The 13,634-nt window shown below is 35.5% G+C and overlaps 1 protein-coding gene across 1 annotated transcript in view; it reads left to right on the top strand.

Moving 5' to 3' along the window:
* The first annotated feature begins 2,856 nt into the window (after nt 1–2,856).
* LOC121422673 (sorting nexin-29-like) overlaps nt 2,857–13,634 on the top strand; it is a 35,832-nt gene continuing 25,054 nt past the window's right edge. The window contains exons 1-4 of the mRNA XM_041617835.1: nt 2,857–2,975; nt 7,914–8,120; nt 9,675–9,733; nt 12,709–12,883. Coding sequence (XP_041473769.1) covers nt 7,918–8,120; nt 9,675–9,733; nt 12,709–12,883 — 437 coding nt within the window. The 5' untranslated portion in view covers nt 2,857–2,975; nt 7,914–7,917. The remainder of the gene's footprint in view (nt 2,976–7,913; nt 8,121–9,674; nt 9,734–12,708; nt 12,884–13,634) is intronic.

Raw genomic sequence — 13,634 nt, 5'->3', positions numbered from 1 at the left:
TTAAAATTTTGAAGAAAAATTGTTTAAACTCTCTCCATACCCTCTCTAAACTTACTATAGAACAACCGTAAGTTCAAACCACGCTAGCTTTTTGAAAATCCGTATGATATTTTATATTGGTCAGTTTTTTTTAGTTGTGTAAGCCTTCTTTTGCCCATGTGATATTTCAAAAGGTACCATTTCAAAATGTCGTAGCTGGCGTAGTTCAGAAGTTGCACACGTGGAAAATTGGGTTGATTTCTTCTATATTCAGTGCTCAATCATGGCAATACTCAAATTAGATTAGATTCTTGAAGACAGCATAGTAAAGAAACCGCAAGTATATAATAATATGAACTGTCCCGTATTTTTGATAAGTATGTAAAAAGTCACAGTGCAGTGGTATAGTAATCCTACAGGACATGAACAGGTGAAAATTATAACGAACAGTATAGCAAATCCCTATACATATTGTGTTAGGAGAGCCGTTATATCACGAATAGTAATTCGCTCTTTTAACCCCCATCCCTGCATGCCCAGCAGTCAATCATTTTATGAAATTAATATTATTTATATAGGGGCCTACAAACCAACTGCGATCCCTCTGCCTCGACTTTTGCACATAAATTTATTATTGAAATCCTATAAAAGGCAGACTGTAACCAGTCTTTGAAATATAAACCAAACAAAAGAAAACAAAATGAGCATGAGTTACTTTAGTCTTACTATGCTATATATATAGCTAAGATTGTATATAGCCTAATTGTCATTTATGAAATTTTTAATAATATATAATAATAAATATCATACTCATGAAATCCATACGATCATGATAATATGGACACTTTATGTAATTGGCAGTATAAATAAATATCAGGAATTATAGCCAGAGAAGGGTTGCATCTATATAGCGCAGGCTGTTCCTGCTGAACAAAAAAAAAGGAAGAGTTACTTCCATGATGTCAATCATATCATACATTCTGTTTAAAATGCTTTTAATAATAAATTTAATATCATGGCCCATGACTTGTGCCAAAGTAGGGTATGACTGCAAAAAAAATGTGGTAGACATGATAAATTTGACATGCACATTTCAATAAAATGATTAAGGCCCCCGTTTCCTTAATTCTCTTCATAATAACATGTTGTGTTATGCAGGGCCCGCTGGTAGAGCAGTTTCCTAACTGAAGTGGCTACCCTGGGTAAATAAAACGTTATTATTATTATTTATATCCTTCCTTATATTTTTCTTTTGGTTCTTGATCGAACTATGTCTTTTACTTTTTTAATTTTGAAACATGATATTTCAACCCTTCACCAAAATTTATTTTTTATTTTGTTAATTTATTCATTCATAGGTGGTCTGTCTATGACAGATCACCTCTTAATTTCGTCAGAATTTTCTTTATTATTTTTATTTATTTTTAATGGCCACATTTTGTCGCCAAGATATCTCAAATTTGACTGTGTCAATTTCACTGAATATCATGTCATCTATAGGATCTGTCATGGACAAGTCGGAATAAGCTTTTAAAGGTCATCAAGTCATGATTACGTCTTTTAGACGCCATTTTGTAAAATCACATCAATCATATCTCCATTATCAATTGCCAAAAATTAACAATATTTACATCTTAACTCCAGGTCAAGGGTCAACTGTTCATGTCATCAAAGGTTATAATTACTTTTTTTCGTATCACATGTATTGCCATATATTAATTAAAGCGACCTTTTTCACAGTGCTTTATTATCTCCTATCTTTCACAAGTATTCTGTCCACAATGAACATTCCGTTGTCATCATGATGATCATCTGCATGGACATGGTGCTAGTTGTTTGTTTTATTTTATTTCTGCGTTCACAACACATTATCAAAACCATTAACATTGTCTGCAATATATAAAATAATCCATAATCTTTACAACATAATACATAAGTAGAAAAAAAATGGTTTGGGCATATACTTCACATTAGGATGATAATAAAAAGCAGCATAAACAAATGAACGCAGGAGACCGCCATCGTGAGCGGTTAAGCTTGTAGTTGATGCAAAAATTAAGGGGGAACACGCCCCCCCCCCCCATCCTCCCCGCTTCCGCCGCCTATGAGTTGATGGCGGCCTCATAAAAAGGGTTCGTGACTAAGATCGGTAATTACTGAACAAGTAATGCAGGTGCAGGGGCAGGTGCGGGTGCTGTAAATAGCAGTATAATTATTGTTATCATTTTTAGTTTATAGTTGTTAATTTGAAGTGTGGAATGAATAAGATTGAATTATATTTTTTTAAGAGTTGATTTTAAAGAGTATAAGGTAGAACAAGATCGGAACAAGATTTAATATTGTCTGCAAGATTGTTCCAAATGTCTGGACCATGATGTCGAATTGATTTAGTGGTAATTAACAGTCTTGGGTTTGTGAGATGAAATTAAATTCGTCCACATGACGAATCAAAATCTAGTTTTCTAATTCTAGTTAGTTAATTATTCATCTATCTGAGTATCAGTTCATTTTTTTATTTGGTTAGCGATTTAATTCTCTTTTATTTATTCATTTTTGTTTGTTTATTGAATTTCCCTTTTGTTGGGGGGCGGTATTTCTATTTTTAGGGGGATGAGTCAAGTGAAACCATAAGGCGCCCCCTCCCTCATGTTCGTTATGGCAGTATACTAAAAATTACCAACGAAATAATATTCAATGGAAAGATTATTAGGCCTACGTATACATGTAGACTTTTATTATCAACAGAATGGTCCATAAGTGGAACAAACTTCCAGAAATTATGAGAGCCCCGGGGAGAGCCCTTCTGCTAAATATATACATTTTGAGTACCGGTACTCTATGCAGTACAGTGACTTTTATTTATATATCATTTAGTGCGTCAAAGATACCTTAGAAAAGGGGCCGTGCTGAACCGAAAATCTGACTGAGAGGGAGAGGAGATGGATTTTTGTTGAATAAATATCAGTTTCAGAGGAATATTTGTTATATACATACCCGTGAGTACAGTTCTAAGATTATTAATCTACGATAAAATAATAAAAATGTCTCAATTGAAGTGAGAATAAGCTTTTATTGAGCAGAAAAAAAATGTGACTCTGTTTGTTTTTGTCTGCTGAGCAAGTTTTTTGTTCATTTGATTTGGCCGAGTAACACTGCAGTGTCGAGTGTGTCTGTGGGAGTGAGAGGGAGAAGACATTTCCGCGCAGTCAGAGGCGGCGCTGTGTTGTGTATGAAATTGATGGGGGTCCTATGCACTTTGTTTTTCAACGATAAAAACTATGCCAAGTTTAATTTTTTAACTTATCATTTTTCACTAATTGTGGCAAACATTCTAAAGATCATTAATCACAAAACTCACATAATATGAAAATCCCGCTGAAAATGAAAAGGAATCATTCGTCACTGACACTGCAGTCACAGTTCCATAGAGCGCATTTGCCATTAAAAACTGCATGCGCGATGAGTGGTGCGTAGCTTTGGGACCCCCTACTAAGTACTATACAACCGCGTAGCCAGGATTTCATTTTGGAGGGGGCGGTAAAAGAACGCGAAGCGTGGCAAGACTTACAGAGCGCGCTCCCTAGGGGGTGGGAGCAGGGAGGGGAGTTTCCCCCTCCCGCGCGAAGCGCGAATCTTTTAGTGTTTCATGAATTAAAATGAAAAGGAGCCGTTTCTCTTGTCTTTAGTACCTCCAATTTGGTTGACTATATTGCGATTTTGAACCTTGTTTTCATATGATTGTGAATGCACAAAAGAGGAATACAATGGAGGAAATTAAAATGATAATAAATCCGCGCGAAGCGCGGAAGCTAAAGCGTTTTATCAATTTTTCTTGCCATAAAAAGGGTCCCGAGAAAAGGGTTTTCTCAAAGATATATTGAATACTTTCTTTGGAAAAATCAGATCATTGATTACAAACAATTTAGCAACAGTGCATATTTTTAACTCGCAAAACAGAGGAGAAGATTGGTAGAGGAAGATATTCCTCCCCGCGCAGAGCAATGAAACTCTGAAATTTCAAAGGGCGGACGTTTCATCAAATGTAGATGAATACCCAATCGGCTCTAATTCAATTGATTTTCTAAGATTATTGAACTTCATTACAAGGAATATAGTGCGCAAAAAGTTGAAACTTCTGCGATTTATTGAAACTATCTATCTATATAAAAAAGGATGCCTAATTTTTTTTTTACTTATCCTGAAGCGCTTCATTTTGAATATAAAGAAACTTAAGTGTCATTCAAAATTTCAAACTGAGGGCGCAAAACAGGACAGGAGATGAATGTATACAGGGAAATGACATGAAGTTTAATACAATTTGATAAAAAATATTGTACTTTATTTAATACGACACGAACGAAATTAGGAACCTGTTTGCCCCAAAATTATGGTTGTTTAGTAATGAGCTGAAAAGCGGGAGAAGTTGACTTTATGTAGGTGACGGCAGAAACTGATATAAAGATTTTACCCGCCCGGAGCCGACCAGACCAGAAGTTGCGCGATCAATTGAAAAAAAAGATAACTTCATATATTTACTTCGGTCTAACCTTACTCAAATTCATACCCTAATGTATACAATTTTAACTTTAACTGGCAAGAAGCACATAGCTGAGGTGGAAAAACAGGGTTAGAGAAAAGGTGGGGAAACAATGGAGAACTTCAATATTGTCATCTAACCGCGCTCAGCGCGGAAGAAAAATTCATATATAAATTTAGAGCAAGAAGAGTGAAGGAGTTTCTCTTTTGAGAAAAAAATAAAGAATAAAAAAAAACACAAAGCTACCTTCCTTTCTTCCCTTTCCTCCCTTCCCTTTTCCTTTTCTCCTCTCTTTTTTTCTTCTTTTTTTTTCTTTTTGGGGACGTTTTGGGGGGGGCGACCGCCCCCACCGCCCCCCCTGGCTACGCGCCTGGTACTATACAGTACCTTTTTTTAGTATAGATTTTAATTAGTCTTGAGGACTCCATGATGATGTTTTTTTAATATTTTGACATACCGGTTTACTTTTTCATCTTGGAGTCTTGAACCGCCAGCCATATATGAGAGACATGTACACAAAAATGGATTTCCGTAAGAAATCCAGTTAGAGGGTGAAATCAGTTTGTAGCTAGGTGAATTTTATTTATCTATGAACCTTCATGCGCCTAATGCGTATAAAGATTATTTCACTATAAATGGTAAAAATGAGACGTGTCTTACCAGACCGATCTCCTGTAGATTCCTTGAACCGTTTGTCAACAAACCAAAGACAATAGATCTGACCCTTGAACCGCTTCATTATGACGTACATCCGATCAGCAATGCCGTTTTGAAGAACAAATCACATAAAAATTATTATTTCACAAATACTAAAATTTAATACGTGATTATAAATAATTAATATTAATTCGGCATGGAGATTAAGTGTAGTGGTAGTGAAGTGGAGTGGAGCCTGCACGAACTTCGCTCAAGGTAGGGGAAAATAAACTCCAGACACTAGCAGTGTACAGTGTAGCAAATTTGCGAGATTACACGGCATGGTCCACTGTTGGACTGTGTCTGTAGAAGTTGTAGAGCCTAGAGGAAATTATACTTTAGAGTTGCTTTCATTTGCTTGTTTTCAAGCTATCAGCAATTTTTTTTTTTGAGCAAATATGCTTTTTAAAACATCAAAAACACAGCGAAGGCTTAGTATCTTCGTGATGAAAAATTCAAAACCACTCTCCCATTTTATATAGATTTAAGGCCATAATTGTCATACTTTGCAGAATTGCAGAAGAAAGTACACGTATTCTGAAGTTGTAAAGAATTTTGGGTCCCTGAAACAAATCGCACACATTGCCAGGGATAATATGTCTGGAAAAACAACCATTTTTATGGTAGAATTAGAATTTTGGGAAAAAAATTAAAAAGTCAAAGCAAAACAATGCAATTACCCTGATTGTGTTCGGGTAAAAGTTGATCTGGAAAATTTAAACAGGAGAAAAAAAATGCACTATTTTGTTTTAAAAGATTGTCTGAAGGCTGTCATTGAAAATTATTTTTAAAATACCTCAAAAAGAAAATCCTATATCTGAATGGTTCATAAGAGGCTTGATTGTAATTTACACAAAAAAATGAGTATTTTCATTATTGAATATTGCTAAATGTCTGTAGGCCTACTCTTAATCAGGCAAAAAATTTCTTGTTTATTTTCAGGGGTTATATTCACATTTCACAGCCTAAGTTTTGACATTGTAAAGAATGGGAAATTTCCAGTGCTCTGGCTGATCAAATATTTGCATTGTACCCTTTTTAAGGTATACTGCGGTGTATTTTTGAATTTTTTTTCATTCTTGCTCACCCCCCCCCCTTGCTAATCAGGGTACTAATGGATAATTTGTTTTTCCTTTCTAATCAGCGAAGAGCAAAAATAGAAATCAGCCCCTTGGTTCGGTCTTTGAAAACACAAAAACAAAATCACAGCAAGAAAAAAACGTGCTATGATTTCGTTTTTGTAGATCAAAACAGAATATTGAAATCAGAAATACTTTTGGGCTCTTTCTGATTTCTCATTCTTTCTTTGTGTTTTTATGTATCAAAAACAAAATCAGAACACGCTTTTCTCTCCATGATTCTGTATTCGGACAATTGCACAGCGAACATCGAAATTGCCGCTCTCTGATTTCTGATTTGCTCTTTGTTTCATCAATATCTATGTCCACTTTCCCTCTCATTCTTTGTTGATCTTTGGCTTTTCCTTTGTAGTCTGAATTTTTTTGTTAGTGTCTGATCTCCTTGATTGCTAATTTCATGATTAGGGGAAGGCGGGGTAAGTTGAGCATAGGGGCAAGCTGAGCCCCACCACCCCTAGGCCAAGAATGAATGAGTCAGACATTTTGGTGGTGTCATGTATTGATGATCCATTACATAACCCTTGACCCCACCACATTGTTTTCAACTTTGAAACAAAAAGTACTTTTTTAGAGGGAAAAATACCAATTTCAGCCAAAAAAGTAAAAAAGGGTGTAAAATAGATAAGTGCTTTTTACCCACACACGTCTTTAAATATATTATAGAAATAATAGCAATATGGTTAGTCCAGGTATAGATTCTCATTCTTGTCATGGTCTTTTACAAGACGGATGCATAAAAAATGTGTGGATGTCAAAATATTGCATAAGGTCGGAACGGGGTAAGTTGTGCCAAACAACACGGGGCAAGTTGAGCCATGGTAATTCTTATGGTAATGTATAATAAGAAAAACAAACAAACCTTAAAAGTCATTGATATGCAGGCACAAAGGAGCAAATTCACATGACAGTTCTTTAACTTATAGAGGATGTTAGTATTTACGGCGAATTAGCCAGTGAAAAGACTTAAAATGAAAAATGACATGCTGGTTCTTCCCGCATAGATTTTGTACATAGTTTTTGTGGCTCAGCTTACCCCAGAGGGGGCACAACTTACCCCATATATGGGTCAAGTTGAGCCACTTGACATCGTTTTTTTCAAAGGTCACATTGACTTTAATTGTGGGGGTAGAAAGTTATTTATATAGGTGAAAAATATTTCCCAAGACTCAAATTTAAAGGCAAGGTACTTATTTCTACAATATTATTGGTCATGTCAATTCTAACATGCAAAATGCAAAAAGTGTCACAACTTACCCCGCCTTCCCCTACTTATTAAAGGAAGCTGCAGACATTACAAGCTCTGCTTTTTATACAGGTTCCTTCATATTTCATTTTTTTTTCTTTTGTATTTTGTATGTAATAAAATGTATTTCTTGTATTACATGTATGTTATTATTTTTTTGTATCTTAAGAAGTCTGGAAATATATTCAATTCAATTTTCCAGGGCTCTTTGGATCAATTTGGGGGCAAAATTGCCCAAGCCCCAGGGTGATAATTTCCCTGCATCTAATACTGTTCATGTTGTAATGTCTCTTTCTAATATGTTGTATAATTTTAATAGAACCATGGCCCAGCCAGCATCCACTGAGCGTCAGAACCTCCTTGATCGTCTCTTGGATGCTGTCAAGCAATGCCAGGTAAGGTTCGGTGGACGTTCAGAGCTTGCTACCGATGCGGACAGTCGCGTGTCTTGCCTTTGTGCCCAGTATGAAGCAGTCTTGCACCATGGTCTCAAGAAACCTTCAACAAATCCTCTCAGTGCTCTACAGTAAGTCAATATAAATAAATGCTAAAAATAATTTAAATCTGTCCTCAAATTAGTTTCATACCTACATGTAGCATTTATGACTGTTTTAGGACATTGGGCAGCCAAAACCTACCCAATATTTTGCATCTGTTTATATTCGGGGTCTGAATCGTGCATGTACATGTACATTGTACATGTAATTGATGGTTTTATATTAATGTATTGTTAAAATGGACAGTGTTTCCGTGAGTAATTTGCTTGCCAATGTGTAAATTGGAATGAATCCAGAATTCTAAGAATTCAGTGTTACATGTATTCACAGACAATATCATTATTAGTCTACTCACTTCAGACTGCATGAACTCTCTATTTCAGCAGCCAGATTACTCATTCAAATGTGAATGTCAATTTATAAGAATTTATTGACTTTTAGAAATAGAATGAGTCTTGAAATACAACAGAAAATCAAATTGGTGGTATATATGTGCATAATCATTTGAGAATATGACTTTTTATCATCAATCAATTATATTTCTGTATTAATATGGGCCTCACTGCGTAAAGCTGTCCCATCATGATGATAATGTAACATGGTAGCCAATTAAAGTTAAAGTTTTGACTTCCTGTTGAGCAACTGCAATCAACTACATGAAGCTGATTATAATGCCCTAAATGGTGATAGTTACATCCATATAACAAACAAGGTTTTGTGTATCATTCTCTTCTATTATTTCCCTAGACCTGCAGGTAGTGTACATGTACTCCTGGAAATGGAAAGAGCTTCTTCCTTTTTTGCCTTGTTTTTACATACTTCACTATTAAAGAATTGTGCTATATCATTTATTTTTTTATTCTTATGCAGATGTTTAATGAAGGGTTGTGCAGAGCTGCCAAGTAGTACGGATTTTCAGTATTTAGTACTGAAAAATGAGAAGAATACTGATGGTTTCATGCAAAATACTCAAGTTTCAGTTTATGTGTTGTCCTATGATATTTCTTTGAAAATACTGATTTCCTCGCCAAAATACTGATTTTCAGCTTTTAACATACTGAAATGTTCCTGTTCAGGTTGGCAGCTCTGGTTGTGAGTGGTACATGTACATGAATTCAAACTCGAATTGATCAAGGACTGTAATTGATCTTAATTGTGAATTTGAGATTAATGTCAGTCAAGTGTGATGTTGATCACAGCTCTTTTTTATTGTACATGTACACTAGTAAGGCATTGCAAGCGGGGGCTTTGGAACTTTTTTGAAAGTTGGGGGGTGGGATGATCAATCATTTTTTTTTTACCGTTATTTTTTTTTGTATGTTTACAATTCTCGTGGCCCTTGGCAAGTAAAATTTAATAAATTCTGAGTGAAATTTTGGTCCTAAATCAATCATTGCTCATTGAATTTGCTATTGATTTTTCTAAACATTTTATTAATCTCTGAATCAATTTGAATTCATAATTGATCACAGTTTGGAACTTGCAATCCAGTACAAATGATTACCTGTACATACACTTCCCCTATTAATTGGTTCCAGATGATTTGCGTTAATTATTGATTTATTTTCTTTCACCATATACAGACAGATGACTGGTCTGACCATGCCCAATCTACCACTCATCAAACCTGATGTTGAACCTGGTAAGAAAAGAGAGGGAGGGAGGGAGGGAGGAAAGAAAGAAAGAGGGGGAGAGAGAGAACAAGGGAATAAAGACGGATCCAGGATTTTTTCCGGGGGAGGGGGGCATATTTATACAGAAGAAATTTGCATGCCCCTCAATAAAAAGAAGGAAGGAAAGAGAGAGAGAAAAAATATATATTTTCATTCTTAACCCTCTTCTCATTGCTGGAGTTGAAAACATGATTATTTCAAAGACAAAGAAATTAAGATATATTTCATGGAAAATTGATAGGAATAAAGTTAATGAATGTTGATATAGGCCTACCATGTAAGCCGAGTAGTGTACAATATCAATTATCAGTATTAATATCACCTTCCCAGTTTATTTTTGGCATTAAGACTCTCGGTTTCTGTTCATTTCGTTGAAGAGTACTTGTGTAATTAATATTTTCACTGTCATTATCAAAGAAGTTCATGTACCTTGATGAATAAAATACAAGGGTGTTTTTTTTTGTATATTCTGATAGCAGGGCTTGAATTAAGAGCTCATTGGGGCAAAGCCAAATTTTAAAGGAAATGGAAGGCAGTGCTAAAATAATTATAACTCCGAAGTCTTTATAAATTTGATTTTTTTTTGTCCTTATATGCTGCCCCATACAAATGTAGTTTAAAACAAATTCCATGAATTTCCATTTTCTAATGGTTCATGACAGAAAATCTTTCTCTTTATATGAATAAAATGATATGCCCCCTACATAATGTATGTTGAATGCACAATGAAGATTAATCACAAAATTATAAAGAGTCTATATTAAGTCTGTATACATGTAGATTATTGGGTGGATTTTTCATGAAATCCTTCTCAATTTTTCTTTGCTTATTACTTCCCCTTTAATAGTTCTAAACAAAACAAGCCAGTAAAGTTATAATTATATAGTGAAGTGGTTTTAAGTGCCTTGCATTTACATGTAGGTGTATTGATATTTAATTAGAAAATGTATTGTATTTTATACTGTACATGAAGCTTATGTTCCCCAGTGCTTCAGACCACAAGTTTTTGTAGTAGATGGTTTTCTTACTATGTAATAGTTTTATAGATACCCTTGGTTTAATAACCTAGACCATTCTTGTATGGAGTGCCAAATATTGGAGAAAAGTTGTCATAAATGAATTTTTTGTGAAATTAGGAGAAAAAGATAAATAAGATAATGCAATTAATTTTGATAACTCCTTTGGATCACTATTTTTCTCATACAATTTGGAGAAGGCAAATGATTCCTTGAAGTCCTTGAATCACTAGTTGTGATACATGTAGAGCAGATCACATATCTTAATGATCATTTATCAGTTCTTTTCAAGAGCAATCACCACTCACAAGCATACATGTGCTATGGATAAGAGGCCACAATAATGTCTTCAAGGAGAAGCGAACTGAGCAATTATACTCTCATTGACTGTGTTATGAACAATTTGTCTTAAAAATATACATTTTAACCCTAATTCTCCCGGGGGGGGGGGCATAATGGCCCCCCCTCAACAATTTTCGCGATATATCTGCTGCGCGAAATTTTTTCACCTCGCAGCTCACTGACTTTTTACATTCAAGTCTCACGCAAATTTTGAGACCAAAGTTGTGACGCCCGGGTACGCGGTTACGACATTACGCAACATTATGCAAGTGCATGTCAGACCCAAAATTGCTCATAAACGTGATTTCATGTACAAATCCAATGCAAATTGCGTATTTAGCCAAAATTCATAAATGTATCATTATTTCTACTTTTACTGATTAAACTTAATTAATTTTGCCTTGTTTATGATCAGAATTATGTCTGGAACAATTTCCATTGAAAAAACAATAAAAAACAAAAAGTTAAAAAACAATAAAATACATAAGAAATTTATTTCCAAACCAAAGTTTTTTTTAATTACGATTGTTAAGAATGCTACAAAGAAAATTTTTACCAAAAATTAGCATTCTAGGAGCTTTATTTAGTGAATTAGAGCAAAAAGTATGATTTATGCATAAATTAGCATAATTAATTCATATAAAATAAAATCTCATTATTTTGGAAAATTTTACCATACAGCCTTGTAGATTACATCGCACACTACCAGCATGCAAATTTTTGCGTCGCTCGCGCGATCGGCGGCCGAGATCTTAAGGGGGGGCCATAATGGCCCCCCCCCCCCCCCGGAATGACAAGAATCAAAATACCCTGGGAGATTTAGGGTTAAGATAACCTTCAATAAAACAAAAAATGAATAGGCAACTTATACAGCTTTATTCCTGCTAAGAAACTAATTATTTTTTAGAAGCAAGTTCTCATTTTCTTAGTATTAACATAATTAAGTGTGGTATGAATGTATTGAGTGGTAAATTAGTATGTTATCATTCAAATGGGCTTATATTACAAAACCACATAGTTTAGGATGTTGCATGATGCTGGCCAGATGTCGGTAGTTTAGGACTTGAGGTGGCAGTATTTAGGCTGCTGGTTTGTTGCTGCTTTAAATGCAATTGAGTACTAAAGCATTGACGTCAGTTGCCATGGTGTCATGGCGGCCTGGTTGAACCCGGGGGCCATTTCATAAAGCTGTTTGTGAGTTAGAAGCGACATTAAGAACGACTGCTGATCATTTCTTACGCGCTAAACCATCGCCATCGTGACGTCTCACTTTGGTACTTTGTATTCTGTTTGAAAGTCACATCTGGGGAGTGTTTCATCAATATTTTCATCAGACAAGTTGTCAGATCTGACATCTTTCTCTGACGTTGATTGGCTGAGAGGTACTGTTACTATGGTAACTGTCGGATAAAATGGGACTTGTCGGATAAAACATCCAACAAGTCCTTTCATGAAACGCCCCCCTGATTATATTACCTCCTCAACATCATTAATTATTATTTCCATGTAATACCTTATGAAATACAGTTATATGCACCTCAGTTTCATTTTAATTCTATATTGCAATTCAATCTCCTCTGCTTCAGTTTACTGGCCCATCATAAAAGAGCAACTGACACCGCATGAGATCCAACGTTATAGTGCCCTCAAGCATATAACCACCGATGCTGGCCGTGGAAGGGCGTGGCTTCGAAGCACTCTCAATGAGCACTCCCTGGAGAGATACATGCATATGATTCTCAGCGGAACAAGTATTATCAAGTAAGTGTTGTCATTCAAAATAGCCAAAATTATTTATTAATATTACAATTTACAAACCATTTTTCTATCTGAAAGAATTGATCGTTTATTCATGGAATAGACTAGTTCTGCTGTTGATAATAAGATGAAAAAATTGTAGGTCTGAATTTGAAAAAAATAAAAACGTGTTTTAATGAATGTTTGTAGTCTTATTACAAATTGCCAATTGGATAATCAGTTTACACAGTATAATTATAAGCTGGTGGATTCATAATAGGGGGCGCCATGTATCGCTTGCAGCGGACAGGCCAAAATTTGCAATGCTACGTGGGAAAATGTTGACATCTGTTGCATGCGCTAGTAGTAAATTGCATGCATGCGATTAATCAGCACTGGCCGATGTAGCTCGACCGGATATACTGCTTACCAGGGTCCAGGATTCGGGAGCGAATTATGACTGAATATTTTTGTGTGAAATTTAGACCGTTTTTTTGTGTGTGTGTGTGAATTCCTGCCATGTGGTTCTCATTTTTGAAGCATTACAGTCACGTTACAGTGCTGCCTGCGCCTGCGCTTGATGTCGACCGAGAAGTTAGACAATTGTCCAGATCGCTGCAACTGATAGATGGCACACCATATTGTGAATCCACCAAATTGTATGGTAGCTTGCAATTTGCCTTTGATCAAAAGTCTTAAGGCCACCGCACACCTTACGACCCGACTGGTCGCCGACTGGCTTGTGACTGAGTGAGGGGAGATGGGTCGCAAGGCA

This window comes from Lytechinus variegatus, chromosome 10, assembly GCF_018143015.1.
Source record: "Lytechinus variegatus isolate NC3 chromosome 10, Lvar_3.0, whole genome shotgun sequence".
NCBI classification, from domain to species: domain Eukaryota; kingdom Metazoa; phylum Echinodermata; class Echinoidea; order Temnopleuroida; family Toxopneustidae; genus Lytechinus; species Lytechinus variegatus.
The sequence above is the reverse complement of the archived record's forward strand: the minus strand, read 5'-3'. Positions and strand labels throughout refer to the sequence as shown.